The 17,168-nt window shown below is 38.8% G+C and overlaps 1 protein-coding gene across 1 annotated transcript in view; it reads right to left on the minus strand.

The window, feature by feature from the left end:
- Positions 1–6,667: 6,667 nt before the first annotated feature.
- Positions 6,668–17,168, minus strand: part of LOC128923488 (tigger transposable element-derived protein 4-like) — a 45,693-nt gene continuing 35,192 nt past the window's right edge. Inside the window, exon 3 of the mRNA XM_054235747.1 lies at positions 6,668–6,876. Coding sequence (XP_054091722.1) covers positions 6,668–6,876 — 209 coding nt within the window. The remainder of the gene's footprint in view (positions 6,877–17,168) is intronic.

The following is a 17,168-nucleotide window of genomic DNA, read 5'->3' on the forward strand; positions in this document are numbered from 1 at the left end:
TCTGATGTTGACATCGTCCAAGCTTCTGCACCGTAAAGCAGGACGGGAATGATAAGCGACTTGTAGAGCTTGATTTTGGTTCGTCGAGAGAGGACTTTACTTTTCAATTGCCTACTCAGTCCAAAGTAGCACCTGTTGGCAAGAGTTATTCTGCGCTGGATTTCGAGGCTGACATTGTTCGTGTTGTTGATGCTGGTTCCCAGGTATACGAAATTATCTACGACGTCGAAGTTATGACTGTCAGCAGTGACGTGGGAGCCAAGACGCGAATGCGCCGACTGTTTGTTTGATGACAGGAGATATTTCGTCTTGTCCTCATTCACCTCCAGACCCATTCGCTTCGCCTCCTTATCTATGCGGGGAAAAGCAGAACAAACGGCGCGGTTGTTGCTTCCGATGATATCAATATCATCGGCGTACGCCAGGAGCTGTACACTCTTGTAGAAGATTGTACCTTCTCGGTTTAGCTCTGCAGCTCTTATAATTTTTTCCAGCATCAGGTTAAAGAAGTCGCACGATAGTGAGTCACCTTGTCTGAAACCTCGTTTGGTATCGAACGGCTCGGAGAGGTCCTTCCCAATCATGACGGAGCTTTTGGTGTTGCTCAACGTCAACTTACACAGCCGTATTAGTTTTGCGGGGATACCAAATTCAGACATCGCGGCATAAAGGCAGCTCCTTTTCGTGCTGTCGAAAGCAGCTTTAAAATCGACAAAAAGGTGGTGTGTGTCGATCCTCTTTTCACGGGTCTTCTCCAAGATTTGGCGCATGGTGAATATCTGGTCAGTTGTCGCTTTAGTCTTTCACACAACCTTCCTATGGTGCCAAGAAATAAGTGTGCCAAGTTTCATCAAGATATCTTAATTTTTACTCAAGTTACAGCTTGCACAGACGGACACACGGACAGACAGACATTCGGATTTGAACTCCACTCTTCACCCTGATCACTTTGGTATATATAACCTTATATCTAACTCGTTTAGTTTTAGGACTTACAAACAACCGCTTCCTTCTGCTATCATTTCTGTGAAATTTTGTGTTTCTGAAGTTTCTCGTTAGTGAGTTAACGCACTTTTAGTCATTTTCAACCTAACCTTTGTATGGGAGGTGGGCGTGGTTATTATCCGATTTCTTTCATTTTTGGACTGTATAAGGAAACGGCTAAACGAAACGACTGCAGATATGGTTGGTTTATATAGCTTTATTGGTTTGCAAGATTTATTTGGGGGCGGCATCCCGCCCACTTTTCCAAAAAAAATACATTCGAATGTGCCCCTCCCTTATGCGATCTTATGTTCCAAATTTTATTTTCATAACTTTATTTATGGCTTAGTTATAGCTCTTTATGTGTTTTTGGTTATCGCCATTTTGTGGGCGTTATTATGGTGCCTTCTTATGGTGCCAAGAAACACGTGTTCCAAGTTTCATTAAGATATCTCAATTTTTACTCAAGTTACAGCTTGCACGGACGGACAGACAGACGGACGGACAGACAGACATCCGGATTTGAACTTTACTCGTCACCCTGATCACTTTGGTATATATAACCCTATATCTAACTCGTTTAGTTTTAGGACTTACAAACAACCGTTATGTGGACAAAACTATAATACTCTCTTTAGCAACTTTTGTTGCGAGAGTATAAATAGTTATTTATATATGAACTGATTTTTTTATTATTTTGTGATTTTATTTGTTGCAACAAAGATTCGGTTAGATACACCAATTTTGGGATCACACCCAGCAACTCTAAATTTTGCAGGACTTGCGAAGAGGGACGCCTACGTACTAAACCCTAAACTCCGTCTTCTATAGCTCTTTATTCTCCCACCGGTACCACCGTTAGATATTTCATCACAAGGGTAAGCTTTAGCCAATTTGCTCATCTCCAATCCAATTTGGTCTACTGGTCACTCGTCATCCTCCTTTCGCTGCTACGTTGCCACTCATTCTTTCTTAGCTCTGTTAGAGCTCTCGCGGACCATGCTCTTACTTGATTCCATACATTTGGTGACTGGATCATGTGCGCCACTTTATTTCCTGGTGTGAGGCGTTCCTTTAGTAGTTTCTCCAGTTCCGTTCTTTCACATTCAAAACGAGGACACTCAAAAAATACATGTAATGCGTTTTCGCATCCATTGTCACAGAGAGAGCATTCAGACGTATCGTCATGTCCATACTTTTGTAGGTATTCTCTAAAACAGCCGTGTCCAGTCAGGAACTGCGTCAAGTAGTAGTCTGTTTCACCATACTGTCTTTCTACCCACTTTTGAATGTTTTTGATAATCCTATATGTCCATCTACCTTTTGTAGTCTCATCCCAGCATTTCTGCCATTCATTTAGGCTCTTTTGCCTTTCGTCATTTCTCTCTTCTGTTGTCAGGCGTCTCTCCGTACTTTTCATTTTGTCAAAAATTCTTTTTTGTTCCATCGCTGCAATGTCTGGTGGCATGATACCAGCTATAACTCCGACCGCCTCATGTGATACAGTCCGAAACGCACAGGAAACTCTAATTGGACTTAACCTCATTATAGATTTTGCCTTTTCAGCGTATGATTTATACTGCAGTGCAGGTCCCCATATAGGTGCCGCATACATTAGTACCGACTGACTCACTTTGGCTAAGAGTGCTCGTATACTCTGGCTCGGTCCACCAATGTTAGCCATTAGTCTGGAACCTTGGGTACTCCGCCCGTCACTGCGTAGTTCTGTGGTCCTTCATCGGTATCATATGATAGCATTCTATTGGACAGGTAATTTGACATAATCTTTACTAGATATAACGGTGTTTTTTTTAAGTTCGAGAGCTTTTATAATGTGAGGCCAGTAGGCCGAATTGAAGGCATTCTTCACGTCGAACGTTACCACCGCACAGTATTTTTTAGAGCCATACATCTATCTGGTTCCTTCAATGGCTCTGCTTGCGACATCAGTTACTTTCTGGATTGTATCTATTATCGACCTTTGTCTTCGGTAACCATACTTATCTGCCAAACCCGGTAATTCGTTTTCTAGATGTTGCTCCAGATGAACACATTATTATTCGTTCTAATAATTTGCCCATTGTGTCTAGCATACATAGCGGTCGGTATGAGCTTGGCTCTCCGGCTGGCTTGCTTGGTTTCTGGAGGAGGACCACTCGCTGCTTCTTCCATATTTTTGGGAAAACACCCTCTCGTACACACTGCGTAAACATATCCGTGAAAGGGGCGGAGTTGTGTTTAATGGCGATCTTTAGAGCTTTGTTTGGAATGCCATCTAATCCAGGTGCCTTGTTGCTGGCGAATCTTTCTGCTGCTTCAACTACCTCTTTTCCGGTGACTATTGGTACTCCTGTTATTTCAGTTCCCTCGTTATGCCATTCTTGTGGAGTTTGCGGGAGGAATAGAGTTTGTACAACAGTCTTAAGTAGTTTAGGGCATGTTGGGTTTTGTCCCTTGCGGCTTCTAACTTTTGTCATTACTATCTTATAGGCATCCCCCCATGGGTTTTCTTCTAGTTTTTTGCAGAGCTCTTTAAAGCAGCAGGCCTTGCTCTCTTTAATAGCTTTCTTTTCTTTTTCTTTTCTGTTCTTCTTAAAATAATCATACAGCATTATATACTCCGTTGTTTGTCGCCTCCTTTGGCACAGACGCCTCACTTTACGACATTCATTTCTTATCGCAGAAATTTTCTCATTCCACCAGTACGCTGGCTTTCTGTTTGAACACTGTTTTTTCCTGTGCATTGATGCATCACAGGCTTTACTGACGAATTTCACGAGTTGCTCCGCCTTCCGTTCCACATCTAATGCGTCGTTTGGTTTTCCGTCTAACATCAATTTGAAGAGATTTTCAATTTTCCAACCTCTGGTTTGCGCCGTCTTGGGGGTCTTTCGTCTTGTGTACGTTCCTGATTACCAATTTCTAATAAAATGGCCAGATGGTCGCTGTGGGTATACAGGTCACTCATCTGCCACTTAGCTGTACGCACTAGGGAACTGTTAGCGAAAGTGATGTCAATTACGGAACCACGTCCATTCTTTTCAAAGATATTTTTATTACCAGTATTTAACAGGACGATATCCTTTGACGAAAAAGCTTTCAGGAGAGCATCTCCTCGCCTGTTCGTGTATGTACTCCCCCATTCAATCGCCCATGAGTTAAAGTCACCGGCCACAACGTTTATTGTTGTGTTTGATATATCTCGTACTAGACTGTCAAGGAAATTTTCGTATTCACTTTGTGGGATGCTTGGCGGGATATAGCAACTATATATGTTTATCCCACAAATTTTTGCCCGTGTGTAATAGGGCTGACCTGTCAGGGGGTTGTTTTGAAAAACTTTGTCTCCACAGGCCAATATGGCTGTTTTATTCGTCAGGTCGGAAGTCCATGTTGCTGTGCTTAGGTTTTTATACTGCTCGCTGATTATTACTACGTCAATTTTTTGTTCAAACACGGTATGTGTGAGTAGATCTTGTGCTGCCTCACAGTGGTTGAGGTTTAGTTGCAATACTCTCATATATTGGCCCTTTTACACGCTTCCTGGTAGAGGGGACATTTTTTGCTACCTATCTGGTGTTCGTAGTTCTCTTTGCCGTTTTTTTTACATGCACTGCAGTATGGTTTTTTCTCAGTACGGTCTTCGCGAGGTGTCCCTTCTCTCCACATTTGAGGCAACACTGACTTCTATCATCTGGGTTACTACAGGCTCTGGCCAGGTGACCATATTCGAAGCCCCTGAAACACTTTATGAGGTTCGGCTTCTCTCTTATCCGGCATATTACCCATCCAATTTTTATTTTTCTTGCCTGGCTTGTAGTGCAGGGGGGCTTAAGACCGCTGTCTGTGTGCCTGCATACGCCGATCTGATGGTTTTGATTGAACCTTTATCAAAGCCATCAAGTTCTTTTATCTGGCTTCGAATAGCATGTGATACATCTTCTTCGGTAGTGATTTCATCAAGGTTCTTAATTTCTAATGTGATTTCGTGGGTATGTGTTTTAATTTTTGCTTGATTCCCAGGCATCCTTTAGCTCCAATAACATTTCTCCTCTGACAGTTTTTCTGATTCTGATTACGCTTTCACCGAGTCCCTGGAGAGCGTCCTCCTTCTTCACCGCCCTCAGAATGTCACTATAGGACATATTTCCGGTTCGTGCAATGACTATGGCATCGGGTCGTGGTGAGTGTTTTTTCAACATCTTCTTTTTCTTCCTTATCTCTGTCCAACCATCTTTTGTTTCCTTCACTTGTCCTTTTTTGCCGCGAAAGGCTTATTGACGTTCCCCTCCTTTATTGTTTCTTTATCTGTCTCATCCTCAAGGGTGGTTTTATTCTTCTTTGGTGCCGTTAGACGCTTCGTCTGTCTTTCGTCCCTCGGTCTCTTGGGTGTGATTTCCGTAGTCACAGGCAATTGTAAAATGTTCCTTCTCTCCTTGTTTTTAATATATTCTTCTTGCGCCTTTTCGTATAATTTTACCACGTGGTTAAGAAAACATCTGTGATTGTTATTGATGGATCGCTGTGGTGGGCGCATCAGCTCCATCAGCCTCTTAAGTTCATCCCCCAGTTGCATCATATGATCTCTATTCGGTTTTGCCTCTTTGGTCAGCGGTGTGCTATCCTGCAACGCTGGCGGTAACGACCTTGCTCTTACGGGCTTTTCTACACTTAGCACTTTTGTTGGCGATCTGCCAAGCCTTGGGGCACGTTTAAAGGGGTCCATGTCTATGTTTGGTGTTGTTTTGGACGAGCATGTTTCCAGAACTCTACTAACTCCACCACTAGCGCTTTCATTATCGCTACAAATCGCATCAGTATTTGCACTATTAAAGAATTTTCTCAGATTTGGTTCCATTCTTTCTTTTAGTTGTACCAGCGCATCGTGTGCAGGGGGGCGGGCCGAATGGGGACGATGCCCCTACCCCAGTTCCCTGAGGCCAGCGCTCGCCCGGGGCAACGCGGACTACTAATTCTGCGCCCAATGCACACTTCTTGACCAGAGCCCGAAGGGGCTGGTTTCTGATACACACCGTGACTGCCACCTCGGCAGAGCAAGCTTGCATCACCCTATCAATCTTACAAACGGAGAAGTCGTTACTAGGATTTTAGGGACTCCCAGTGCGCCACGATGTGTACTGGTCACTTAGTGTTATCAGCCGCACCTAACATGGTGTACAGTCGCTGACAGGAAGCCGCCCATCTTGGGTCCGTCTCGCCTGGATTTTTGTATTACTCATTATGTCTGTGCATAATGAGGGGGACACATATTTCTATGAGGCGGTGTCGTTTCGCCACAGTCACAGGAACTTCACCGGATTTGCTAGCTTTTATACCGCATCCTCCGCTCCTGCCGCTCATCGTCCGAGGTTGCTTATTCGTTTACACTTATTTCGCAACTAACCTGCTACTACAGGCCGTCCGGCTATCCGCGACCTGCCGACCCTCCCCGGTAGGTCAGAGCCTAGCTGAGTGGATTGCTTCTATTGAAACAGTCCCGTCGGGCTCTTGAGTGAGGTGGTGAGTGTGATGAGTGTGCAGTGTTAGTGTTGTAAGTTTAGATGCGCGGAAGACCGAAGCTCATTTGTCCACCCCGGCCCCCCTAGGAATGTTTAGCCTAGCGGAAATTGTAGTTGTTGCAGCGACAACACAACTGATACCTGTGTTGTGACGAGATTGTCGTCTAGTTTGTTGGGGGCGCGTAGATGTCCTTGTCGGTGGGTGCCTTGAACTGGATTCTGGTGGGTTTGCCCATCGTCGTGGTCGTGATGCTCGGCTTATCCGCGGATAGTGACTCCATGCCTGATTCAGGTGTGGCCAGAATGGGTGCTCCTTTCAGGAAATGTCCTGGAGTTAAGCTTGTGAAATCTGAGGGATCTTGTGAGAGTTGAGCTATAGGCCGTGAATTAAGAACGGCGTCGATTCTAAATAATAGTGTTGCGAATTCTTCATAGTTAAATTTGTAGTTTCCAGCTATTTTTTTGAAGTGGGATTTGAAGCCTTTTACGGCTGATTCCCATTAACCACCCATATGAGGAGCGCTTGGCGGGATAAATTGCCAATTGATGCCTTGCGGGGCATACTTTTGTACTATGTCAGGTGAGACCTGTTTCATGAAATCTATAAACTGCTTTTCTGTGGCTCTTTGAGCTCCAATAAATGTTTTGCCGATATCGCTCATAATTTTTGACGGGAATCCACGTCGTCCGACGAAGCGAGCAAATGACGCGAGAAAAGCCTCCGTCGTCAGATTAGTACACAGCTCAAGGTGTACTGCCTTTGTTGTGAAACATACATAGACGCCTTTATCTGAAAAGGCTCAGCAAAATCGACACCTGTAGTGGTGAAAGGCGGAGCCAAATTGCAGCATTCGGGTAGAAGTGCTGCCATAATCTGCGTTCGCATTTTCTGCTTGTGCATGGTGCAAATCTTGCACGTGAAAAGGCATTTCTTTATTTGGGGCTTAAGACGGGGAATATAGTACTCTTGGCGAACCATCTGTTGCATCAGACGATGTTCAGTGTGTAGCATTAGGATGTGGATGTAACTAATGACTAATGTGGCAAGTGATGATTTCTCTGGTGTTATTATGGGATGGCGGTCATTATAGGTTAGGCTTGAGTTTACAACCCGGCCATTTGCACGATGCAGACCTTTCGACCCAGAAATGGGTTCAAAACTAAGAGTGAACTCCTATTCTCAATCGCTTTTGATTCTCTTAATAACGATATATCGCGGTTGAAGTAGCGCGTTGGAGTTGATGCGATAAGAGCGACCTTTGCCTTTTGTAAGTCTAGGTGCGTCAATGTATCGCATTGGGGGCAAGTTGCCTCCTTTACTTTAAGTTCGTGTCGTTCTGTGAATTTTAGTATATAGGCAACTACTCTGAGGGCTCGGGGGTACGATGAAAATCGTTCAAGGATGTCCGTATCATCCAATGTTGTAAGATTGGTTTCTATTTTCCGAAGCAATGATGTTGCGCATGGGTGACCAAGAATCGTGGGATTCCGTTAAGCATCGGGGGCCAATGCACCAGAGGGTGGTGGTGGCGAGGTGCAAGGGCTTGCACCCTCTTGTACCCAGATCAGCAGGATTATCAGCACTGGCTACGTGTCGCCATGTGGCTGTTCCCACTAGATCAAGTATTTGAGAAGTGCGATTAGAAATATATGTTTTCCACGCATCTGGTGGTTTTTCTAACCAGGCAAGAACAATTTCGGAAACTGGCCAGAGATATACCTTATACGTCGCCAAGTTTAAATGGGTCTGTATCATGGATATTAATTTCACACAATTGGCACAATATGCTTTTTCAGAGGCGTCGCAGAAGCCGTGTAGTTCGACTTTATATTCGGGTGAGTAGTTTACCCACCATGAAATTTGGATTTGCGAGATGTCATTGAGATTGTTAGCGAACTGGAACCATCTTTCTAATCGAAGAGGTTTCATTTGTTCCTCCCAGTATAGCCATAATTCTTATATCAGTATTTTAGCTTGTATCATAATTGGCGGGGTCAAAAAGTTTTGTAACAGAGGATAAAATTTGTCTCTTTGTTTTGGCGGGTAATGCAGATATTGAAGTTGCCAGTGTATGAAAACTGATCAGATATCGCATTCCATTGTATGCCTAGAGTTTTTGTTGTACTTTTATTTTCGAATATAAAGAAAGTAGTATCCAACAAATTATCTATTGGTATATTTTTTATGATATTTGGGTGATTTGCCGCGATTTTCCTGTGAACCCTGCGGTTTTGAGAGCTTTTATGACCTGTGATAGTTGCAGCTTGTGGAAGGCTGTGGCTTCCAGACAAAATATCGTCAACATAAGTGTGAGTTTTTAATACATCGGTTGCCAGAGGAAATTCCGACTTTGTGTCTTCTGCCAATTCGTAAATGGTACGAATGGTCAGATATGGAGCACAGTTGGCTTCAAAACTGTTTTTAGTTTAAAGTCGCGTAGTGGACTATTGGGAGATTTTCGGAAAATAATTCGTTGAAAATCTTGATATTTTTCATGTACGACTATTTGTCGATACATTTTTTCAACGTCCCCGTTAAATACGTATCTGAATAAACGCCAATTTAGAACGAGGATTAAGCATTAAGTCCGGCTGCAGTGTCGGTCGCGTAAATAAAATGTCATTTAGGGAATTCCCCGAACTAGTGGATCTCGAGGCAATGAAGACAACTCTTACTTTTGTTGTTTTTTTGTCCGACTTTACTACCGCATGATGTGGCAAGTAAAATTAATAGTATTTGCCGTTAATTATTTTTTCACATGGGCTTACTTCCTCCATATTTTCTAAATGAAGGTATTCTTCTAAGACCCCATCATATTCTGGTTTGATTTCGCCCTTTTTAAGTAGGTTTTTTTCCATACTTAGAAACTGCTGTATTGCAGAGGTGCGAGAGTGACCTAAGGCGAGTGTGTTTGGGAATTGTTGTGTAAAACTTTATCCTAATGCTTGCTCTGTATTTTGTATCTTGGAAGCATGTTTGTAAGTTGCGGAAAGACTATAGCTTCTGCTTGAATGCGCTTATCCGCTAAGGGTGAAATTCGGGTAATGGGGCAGAGTTTGGAATACTCTTCCGCCCATTCCCGAAATTTGGAAAATGGAATGTTTTGTTGGCAATTTTATCCGATTTTGAGCTTTTGCTGATATAAAGGATCTTTGAGAGCCTTTAGTTTAAATACATCACCTTTATGTTCAATGGCGATGACCGCAGAGGGTAAAAGAGTTTTGCTTTCATTTTCCGAATGAAGCGCTGGAATTTTTGCTGATTTAGAGCAACATGGTTGTTTCTCCGTTATTTCGGGATTACCTGATGTGGTTCTAGCAACTAACCCCGTGGTTTTATGAAACTGATTTTGCTTCATATTTTGATAATTGGTAATGTGAAGCAATGAGTGATGTCTTCGTTGGCAATACACACAATTAAATTAGCATTCAACAGACAGTTTTTGCAAAGTTTATGTTGTCTGACAAGATTTTTCCTATCAGAAACGGATAGTTTTTTAAATCTCTCGCAAGATCTTATCTTATGATGACTTTTATTAACGTGTCTGTTGTATTGCATATGATTGCTGGCTTGAGGTTTAAACAAGTTTTTAGTTGACTCATTTTTATGACTTGATATATTTATATTTTGGTTGTCCATTCGCTCAGCTATCTCGTATTGAGTAGAGAGGAATGTCTTCATTTGCTGCCATGTGGGCATTACTCTTCTATCGTCTAGTGATTGTTCCCATCGTAGTAACGCAGACTCAGGGAGTTTTTCTGCACAAATAGTTACTATCATATGGCCCACGATTCAACAGGGCATTTTGTGTTTTTAACACTGATAGGCAATTAGTCACTGTCGAGTAAAATTTTTGAAATTCCTGGCTGGTTTCTTGTTTAATTTTCGGGTAATACAGTATAGTTTTAATCGGATTTTCTATTATTACTCTTTTATTTTCATATCTTTGGACTAGTGCTTCCCAAGCCAGCTTAAAATTTTCGCCATTTAAAGCGAATTTGCTTGACGATAATGCCTGCTTCCCCTTGTGTTTTGTACCTTAGTTGGAATAGCTTTTGTGCTTCTGAAAGTCTAGAATGGTTTATATAAAGGGCTGTGAACATGTCCCGGAAGGACGGGCATTGGTATAACATCCGGTAAAAACTTCAGTAACACAAGTTGGTACATTTAGATACATGCCTTTATCTAGGTCTTCTTTTGTTGTTGTGACTACTTTGAAGGGGGAATAGTTTCGCTATTTGGCCTTAATGCATATAATTGTTCGCTTATCATTCCCTTTATTTGTTCGATCTGATCACGGCAATTATTATATTTGGCTGTTGTTTTCTGTTCAGCGTCGTGAACACTTTCGAGTTTTACCTTTAAAACCGATTCAGTGATGTCAGCAAGAGGGGAAGCTTTGAATTTTGTGCAATAGCTTATAAAAGTATTTTCAGTGATAAATTTTGATAATAAATGGTCTTTTGATCTGTTTTGTTTTACACTCTGCTTTGAGCGTGTAGCTTCTGCAGGAATGCCTTGTTTATCGTCATCAGCCATTTTTGGAATTTTTAGAAATGTGCTTGATTTAGATTCTTCTGACTCTGTGTTCAATTAGAATATGAAACTTTGATATCTTATTTCAGTGTTAACTGATAAATGCGAAACTCTTTTCAGTAAACAAGAGTTACTGTTTTTATTTATCGCGTTTGTATTTACTTTCGTTTTTAAATGTTTTTTGAAGTTATACTTCTTATATCTGTGCTTGATTTAGATTCTTCTGACTCTGTGTTCAATTAGAATATGAAACTTTGATATCTTATTTCAGTGTTAACTGATAAATGCGAAACTCTTTTAAGTAAACAAGAGTTACTGTTTTTATTTATCGCGTTTGTATTTACTTTCGTTTTTAAATGTTTTTTGAAGTTATACTTCTTATACGAGTTCGGAACAGTTGCGATAATTGTATTAGCAAATATAAATAATTAAATGTATTTAAATATTCTACTAATATATGATGCCAAATATTAATGTACTACAATTGATTTTAGTAAGAATCAAGACATAAAACAATCCATAATAATATGAGTTGGGGACATGCACCTCTTTGCCTGCGAAAATGCGACACTGATTACAAGCCTGTGACAAAAAAATTACTATTTGCGGTCATTTGTTGTCCGTGGCAACGAAGATTTTACAAGAAATGTACTACAAAACATACATATGTACATGTTTATATATCATTGAACAAATACACAAACTTACATTTGTATATGCGTGCACATAAGTTTGTCAACCACCAAATTTACATTATCGCAGTGAACAAACAGAAAAAATTTTATCATGGCATTGGAAGCAATGACAGGTCATGTTGCGCTTTGCGAGATGAAATGATAAAATTACGTCGAAATCCAATTGTCACCTTAGAAAAAGAATTAATCGAGTTTCTTAGCACAAGAAAATGTTTATCAATAATATCATTCAATTGTCAAAGTCTTCGTGCTCATGTTGATGATTTCTCAGATAGAGTGTTTAAACAGTCAAACATCTTGATGTTATCAGAAACATTTATGAACGACAACGAGCCTCCTGTATCCGTACCAAATTTTGATTACGTTGTAAGATTTCAATGAAATGAAACAAGAAATTCGGGCGCTGCTATATATCACAATGAACAAGACAAATGTCATATTCTCACTCTTCATTTAGATATAAAGGCTCCGTATGCGAGTGATGCTGATGTGACAATATCAACATCAACAAGAATTAGCGATTTGTGTGCGGTAGAATGCAAAATGAACCCTAGCGATAATCATAATAATAAAAAATTGAATTTAATTGCCATTTACATAACACCAAATTCATCTATGAGGGATATAAAATTGTTCATCGGTAAAGCTTTATTACCGTTGTCAACTGCAAGTTTGGAAGCTTTTGCAGACATTATCGGAGAACCAGTAGAGTATAGCGAACAACCGGTATTCCTTGCGGGAGATTTTAATGTAAATTTCTTATTGCCAGAAGCTGAACCAGTACTGGCAATCCTCAGAGAGAAATTTTCATTAGAAATGATCAATGGAAGAAATGATCCTACGACAAAAGGAGGTACGACTATTGATGCGGTATTCGCGAGAAATATACATAGATAAAATAGATGTAAGACATTTCATATCTTATTTTAGTTATTATAAGCCAATTGTAAATATTACAGATATCAATCCGTCAGAACCCAGAAATGATAATTGATTTGGACTTTGGTTTTTAAAATGTGCATAATAAATTTATAAAATGTGAATTAAGGAAAGTGTCTCTCGCTAGTTTTCTTTCATACAAAATGATATGCATTTCTTGGAATATCACTAAGAAGTATAACTTCATCCGCGCGTAGGGACTCCACGCACACTTTTTTTTGTGACAACTTCTTATGGCGCGTTAGGCACTTTTGTGGGCCACCGTTTTCGCGACAGATGCGATTTTACACAGATATACATCACATTGAGTATTAATGAAATTAGTGCACTAACTCATGACCCAAAAAAATTAGTGCAAATGAGTACTAATACTAATATCAAAAATGACTAAGACTCATTTCCACGAAACTAAAAAAAAAACTCAGAGTATTTCTACACTTATATGTGCCGTCAATTTATGACTCAAACGAGTATATAGTAACAATTTGATTTTACTCACTTATTCATTGGTCACGATGAAAATAAACTTGAATGAGTTCAGTACACTGATCGGAACGTGTGGAATTGTGACTTCGTAGCTGAGCACGAAAGTTAAGATATTAATTTCAATTTTCATTTTCAATATATTAATATTAAAAGAAATATATTAGAACCTAAAAGTATTAACTTTACTGTCATTAAATAACTTAAAACATTAAATGTAATACACAATATCAACGAACAAAACACATCGTTAGTCAATTCCCACAGGCCACATTTGCCTAGCGGCGGCACAGACTTCGTCAGTTTTACTTTGATCATATTCGTATCACTTTATTCATTCAGCTATACTCTTGGTGTTTTTTGGTGGTATGGCTCATTTTGGCTTAGCTTGACTGAATTATTGTCTCATGACACAATTGAGTACTTCAACGAAACGTATCAAGAGAAACTTACTCATTATTCATACTCTCGCTTTGTGTGCTGTTCGTAAATGTGTTTTAGTGGATATTAATGATTGGTGAGTTTTGGCTTATATGCACTAATACTATTTTTATGTTACTCAACCAATGACTCAAAAAATAGAATAATTGCGGTTCTCTGATATACACCGCGTGTATTCTAATAATATATGTATGTATACTATACGCAGTCTTTGCATGGGAATTCGTTCGTGCCCTCTCGACAGACAAGATTGAGAGTTTTTTATATTTATTTTATAAATGAATATTAAATGGAAAATTTATTTATTTAAATATTTCATTTTACAATTATTGATTTAATTTCTACAAAAAAAGGGTTATCTATTTTTTCATTCAATTGTCAAAGCTTACGGCGACATGTACATGACGTATCAGTTGATGCTCTTGTTGAGAAAATGAGTGTGTTAATATTATGAGAAACTCATGTGAGTAACGAAGAAACCATTGACATTCCAAATTTCAATTTTATAGCAAGTTTCAAGAGACACAATCGTCCAGCAGGTGGGGTGGCTATTTATCATCGGTCCGATGATACTATGGCCACATGCGAGATATACCAGTATGTTTAGCACTAATGTTTCGAATATTGGTGATATATGTATTTCCCAATGCCATTCTAACGGACAAACAATAATAATGGCTGCCGTTTATATTTCACCAAAACAGTCTTTACAAGCAATCCGAGAGTTCTTGTATTCAAATTTATTCATTTATTCTAAAGCTGCTAACGCACTATTTATGATGAAAATTAATAGATTTGATCATTATCCTATGATTTTGAGTGGAGATTTTAACATAAACTTTGCAGGTGTCAAAAATCAATGATTATTTGAATTTTTATATGAAGAATTTGATTTAACGATGTCCAATGATCGCAATCTTAACACAACAAAATACAAAACTACTATTGATGCAGTATTCACAAGATATATAAATAGATTTAAATCAAAATTGTTCATTTCATACTTTAGTTACCATAGACCTATTGTTTCAGTTTTAGAATTTGATGAAAATGCTGATAATGATGATGTAAGAGTTGTTGAAATTATGGATGAGAATTAATAAATTTTACTATTTACTAATATTTAATCATTTAAATAAAACCACTTCCTTCGAATATAGTTTCTATATTATTATACTTCATGTCCATTCAAAAAGTGCGCACATTGCTTTGATAAACTTGATTTTTTATGTACAATTTCTCATGTCCAAAAAAGTGCCCAACGCACCATAAGTTCAAATTTTCACTTCTGCCTGCACTCCCGGAGAGGAACCCCACTCGGTTTACAGCCCCATTTTGAGTACAGCTCTTCTGTACCTTCTTTATATTGAAATTTAACGTTTCTTTTATTTTTCTTTACTGAATTAAAGCATTTTTAGTAGTTTTCAACATAACCTTTGTATGGGAGGTGGGCGTGGTTATAATCCGATTTCCTCCATTTTTGGACTGTATAAGGTAGTACCTAAAAGAAACGACTCTAGAAAGTTTCCTTTATATGGACAAAAAACTTAGTAGGGGGCGGGACCACGCCCACTTCCCCAAAGTGGTTACATCCACATATGCCCCTTCATAGTGCGATCCTTCATATCAAATTTTTATATATTTGTGATTATTGCTATTTTGTGGGCGTGGCAGTGGTCCGATCTTCGAACTTGACCTTCTTATGGTGCCAAGAAATACGTCTTCCAAGTTTCATCAAGATATCTCAATTTTTACTCAAGTTACAGCTTGCACGGACGGACAGACAGTCAGACAGACATCCGGATTTTAAATTTACTCGTCACCCTGATAGTTTTGATATACATAACCCTATATCTAACTCGTTTAGTTTTAGGACTTACAACCAACCATTATGTGAACAAAACTATAATACTCTCTAGCAACTTTGTTGCGAGAGTACAAAAATTAACCCTTGACGCTGAACGAAGAGATACACGATTACATTTTGTCCATTGGTACTATGATGTTTTTTCGGATGAAATAAGAACAAATTCAAAGCATTAAACAGCCATAGTCATTAATTTCCTGAAATTAACTTCGTACGAATATCGAAAGTAAAATTACAGCAATATTGGCCGGTTTATGCTTGAAAACCGTCGATAATTGTGTTCAGCTTCTGGACTCCTTGCAAAAGAAATCGAGTTCCATACAGATCCCGTGTAGTTCGATTTTGTAATTGAAAGAAAGTCTTGCAATTATAATCTGCTAGATTTAGGTATATCTGTAAGTAGCATTGTGATTTGGGAGTTGCGGTTGCAACTAAACAAGTGGCTTTTTTGTGCTAATATCAGCGCTATTTTGAGATGGACTAGGAAAATTGTTAAAATGCAACATTTAAGGATGTGTTTTTTTTTTTGACAGTAAACGTAGTTGAATTTGTTTTCACAATTATTCAGATTATGTTCAAGGCACAAGCAGTTTGTACAGAGTATTTTTGATCTGAAAAAGTTGTTCTTTTCACAACTTTCCAGTCAAAATGGTTACTTGAATAATATTGGAAATAACTGTTTTATCTTGAAATTAATTTCGTCACAAAATATATTTTTTATGTGTTTCTCGCTTTGCTCTTATGGCTGACAAGGACGAAGTCGAGACATACTAATGCGGCGCTCTTCACGTGTAATTTCATGTTCCTCTTCAGTCCTTTCATTCGCAATCTTTCGAATCATAGTATGGAAACATTTGATCATCTTGATCGCGGCATTGAATTATTTATCCCAATATCGGCACAAATAAAACTGAAAACGAACACATAGACGGGTTAAATTTAACATAATCAAATATTGAAAGATAAACAATATATACTAATGTTTTGAATAATAAATTTTAAAATTTTATTGGTGCAGCTGCTCTTGAGATTGGCGCTTATAACACATTTATCGATTCATTTTTAAAGAAAGAGAGTATATTAGTTTTGCGCACATAACGGTTGTTTGTAAGTCCCAAAACTAAAGGTGTTAGATGGGATATGATCATTGTGATGAGTAGATATGAAATATCTGCCTGTCCGACCATGCAAGCGATAACTTGAGTAGAAATAAAGATATCTTTATGAAACGTGGTACACATATTTCTGGGCACCATAAGAATGTACCTTTCGTAGATGGGCGAGATCACTGTCATGCCCAAAACTAATTAAGTGCCATAACATAAAGTTATGGAAGTACAATTTAATACATAAGATTATACTATATGGAACAAATTGTGAATTATTTTAATAAAATTACATAAATAAATTCATTGTATGGTGTATGTGAATTCATTTGCCCTTACTTGTTATAACTAGTTTAACTTAATATTATTAATTTAATATAAACTAATATGATAATTTATGTTCTTTTCAATTTCAGTTTGGACCAAATAAGAACGAAGACAATTTTACGACCATTACGGCAAATGTAGGTACATATATAAATAAGATGATACATGTTAGGTCAAAAGCATAACGCTGTTTAAAATCAAATGACCGGGATTGTGAATAAGGTTATTAAGCTATACTAATATGATATTTTTATACACTCGCAACATGTT

This window comes from Zeugodacus cucurbitae, chromosome Y, assembly GCF_028554725.1.
Source record: "Zeugodacus cucurbitae isolate PBARC_wt_2022May chromosome Y, idZeuCucr1.2, whole genome shotgun sequence".
In the NCBI taxonomy this organism is placed as follows: Eukaryota; Metazoa; Arthropoda; class Insecta; order Diptera; family Tephritidae; genus Zeugodacus; species Zeugodacus cucurbitae.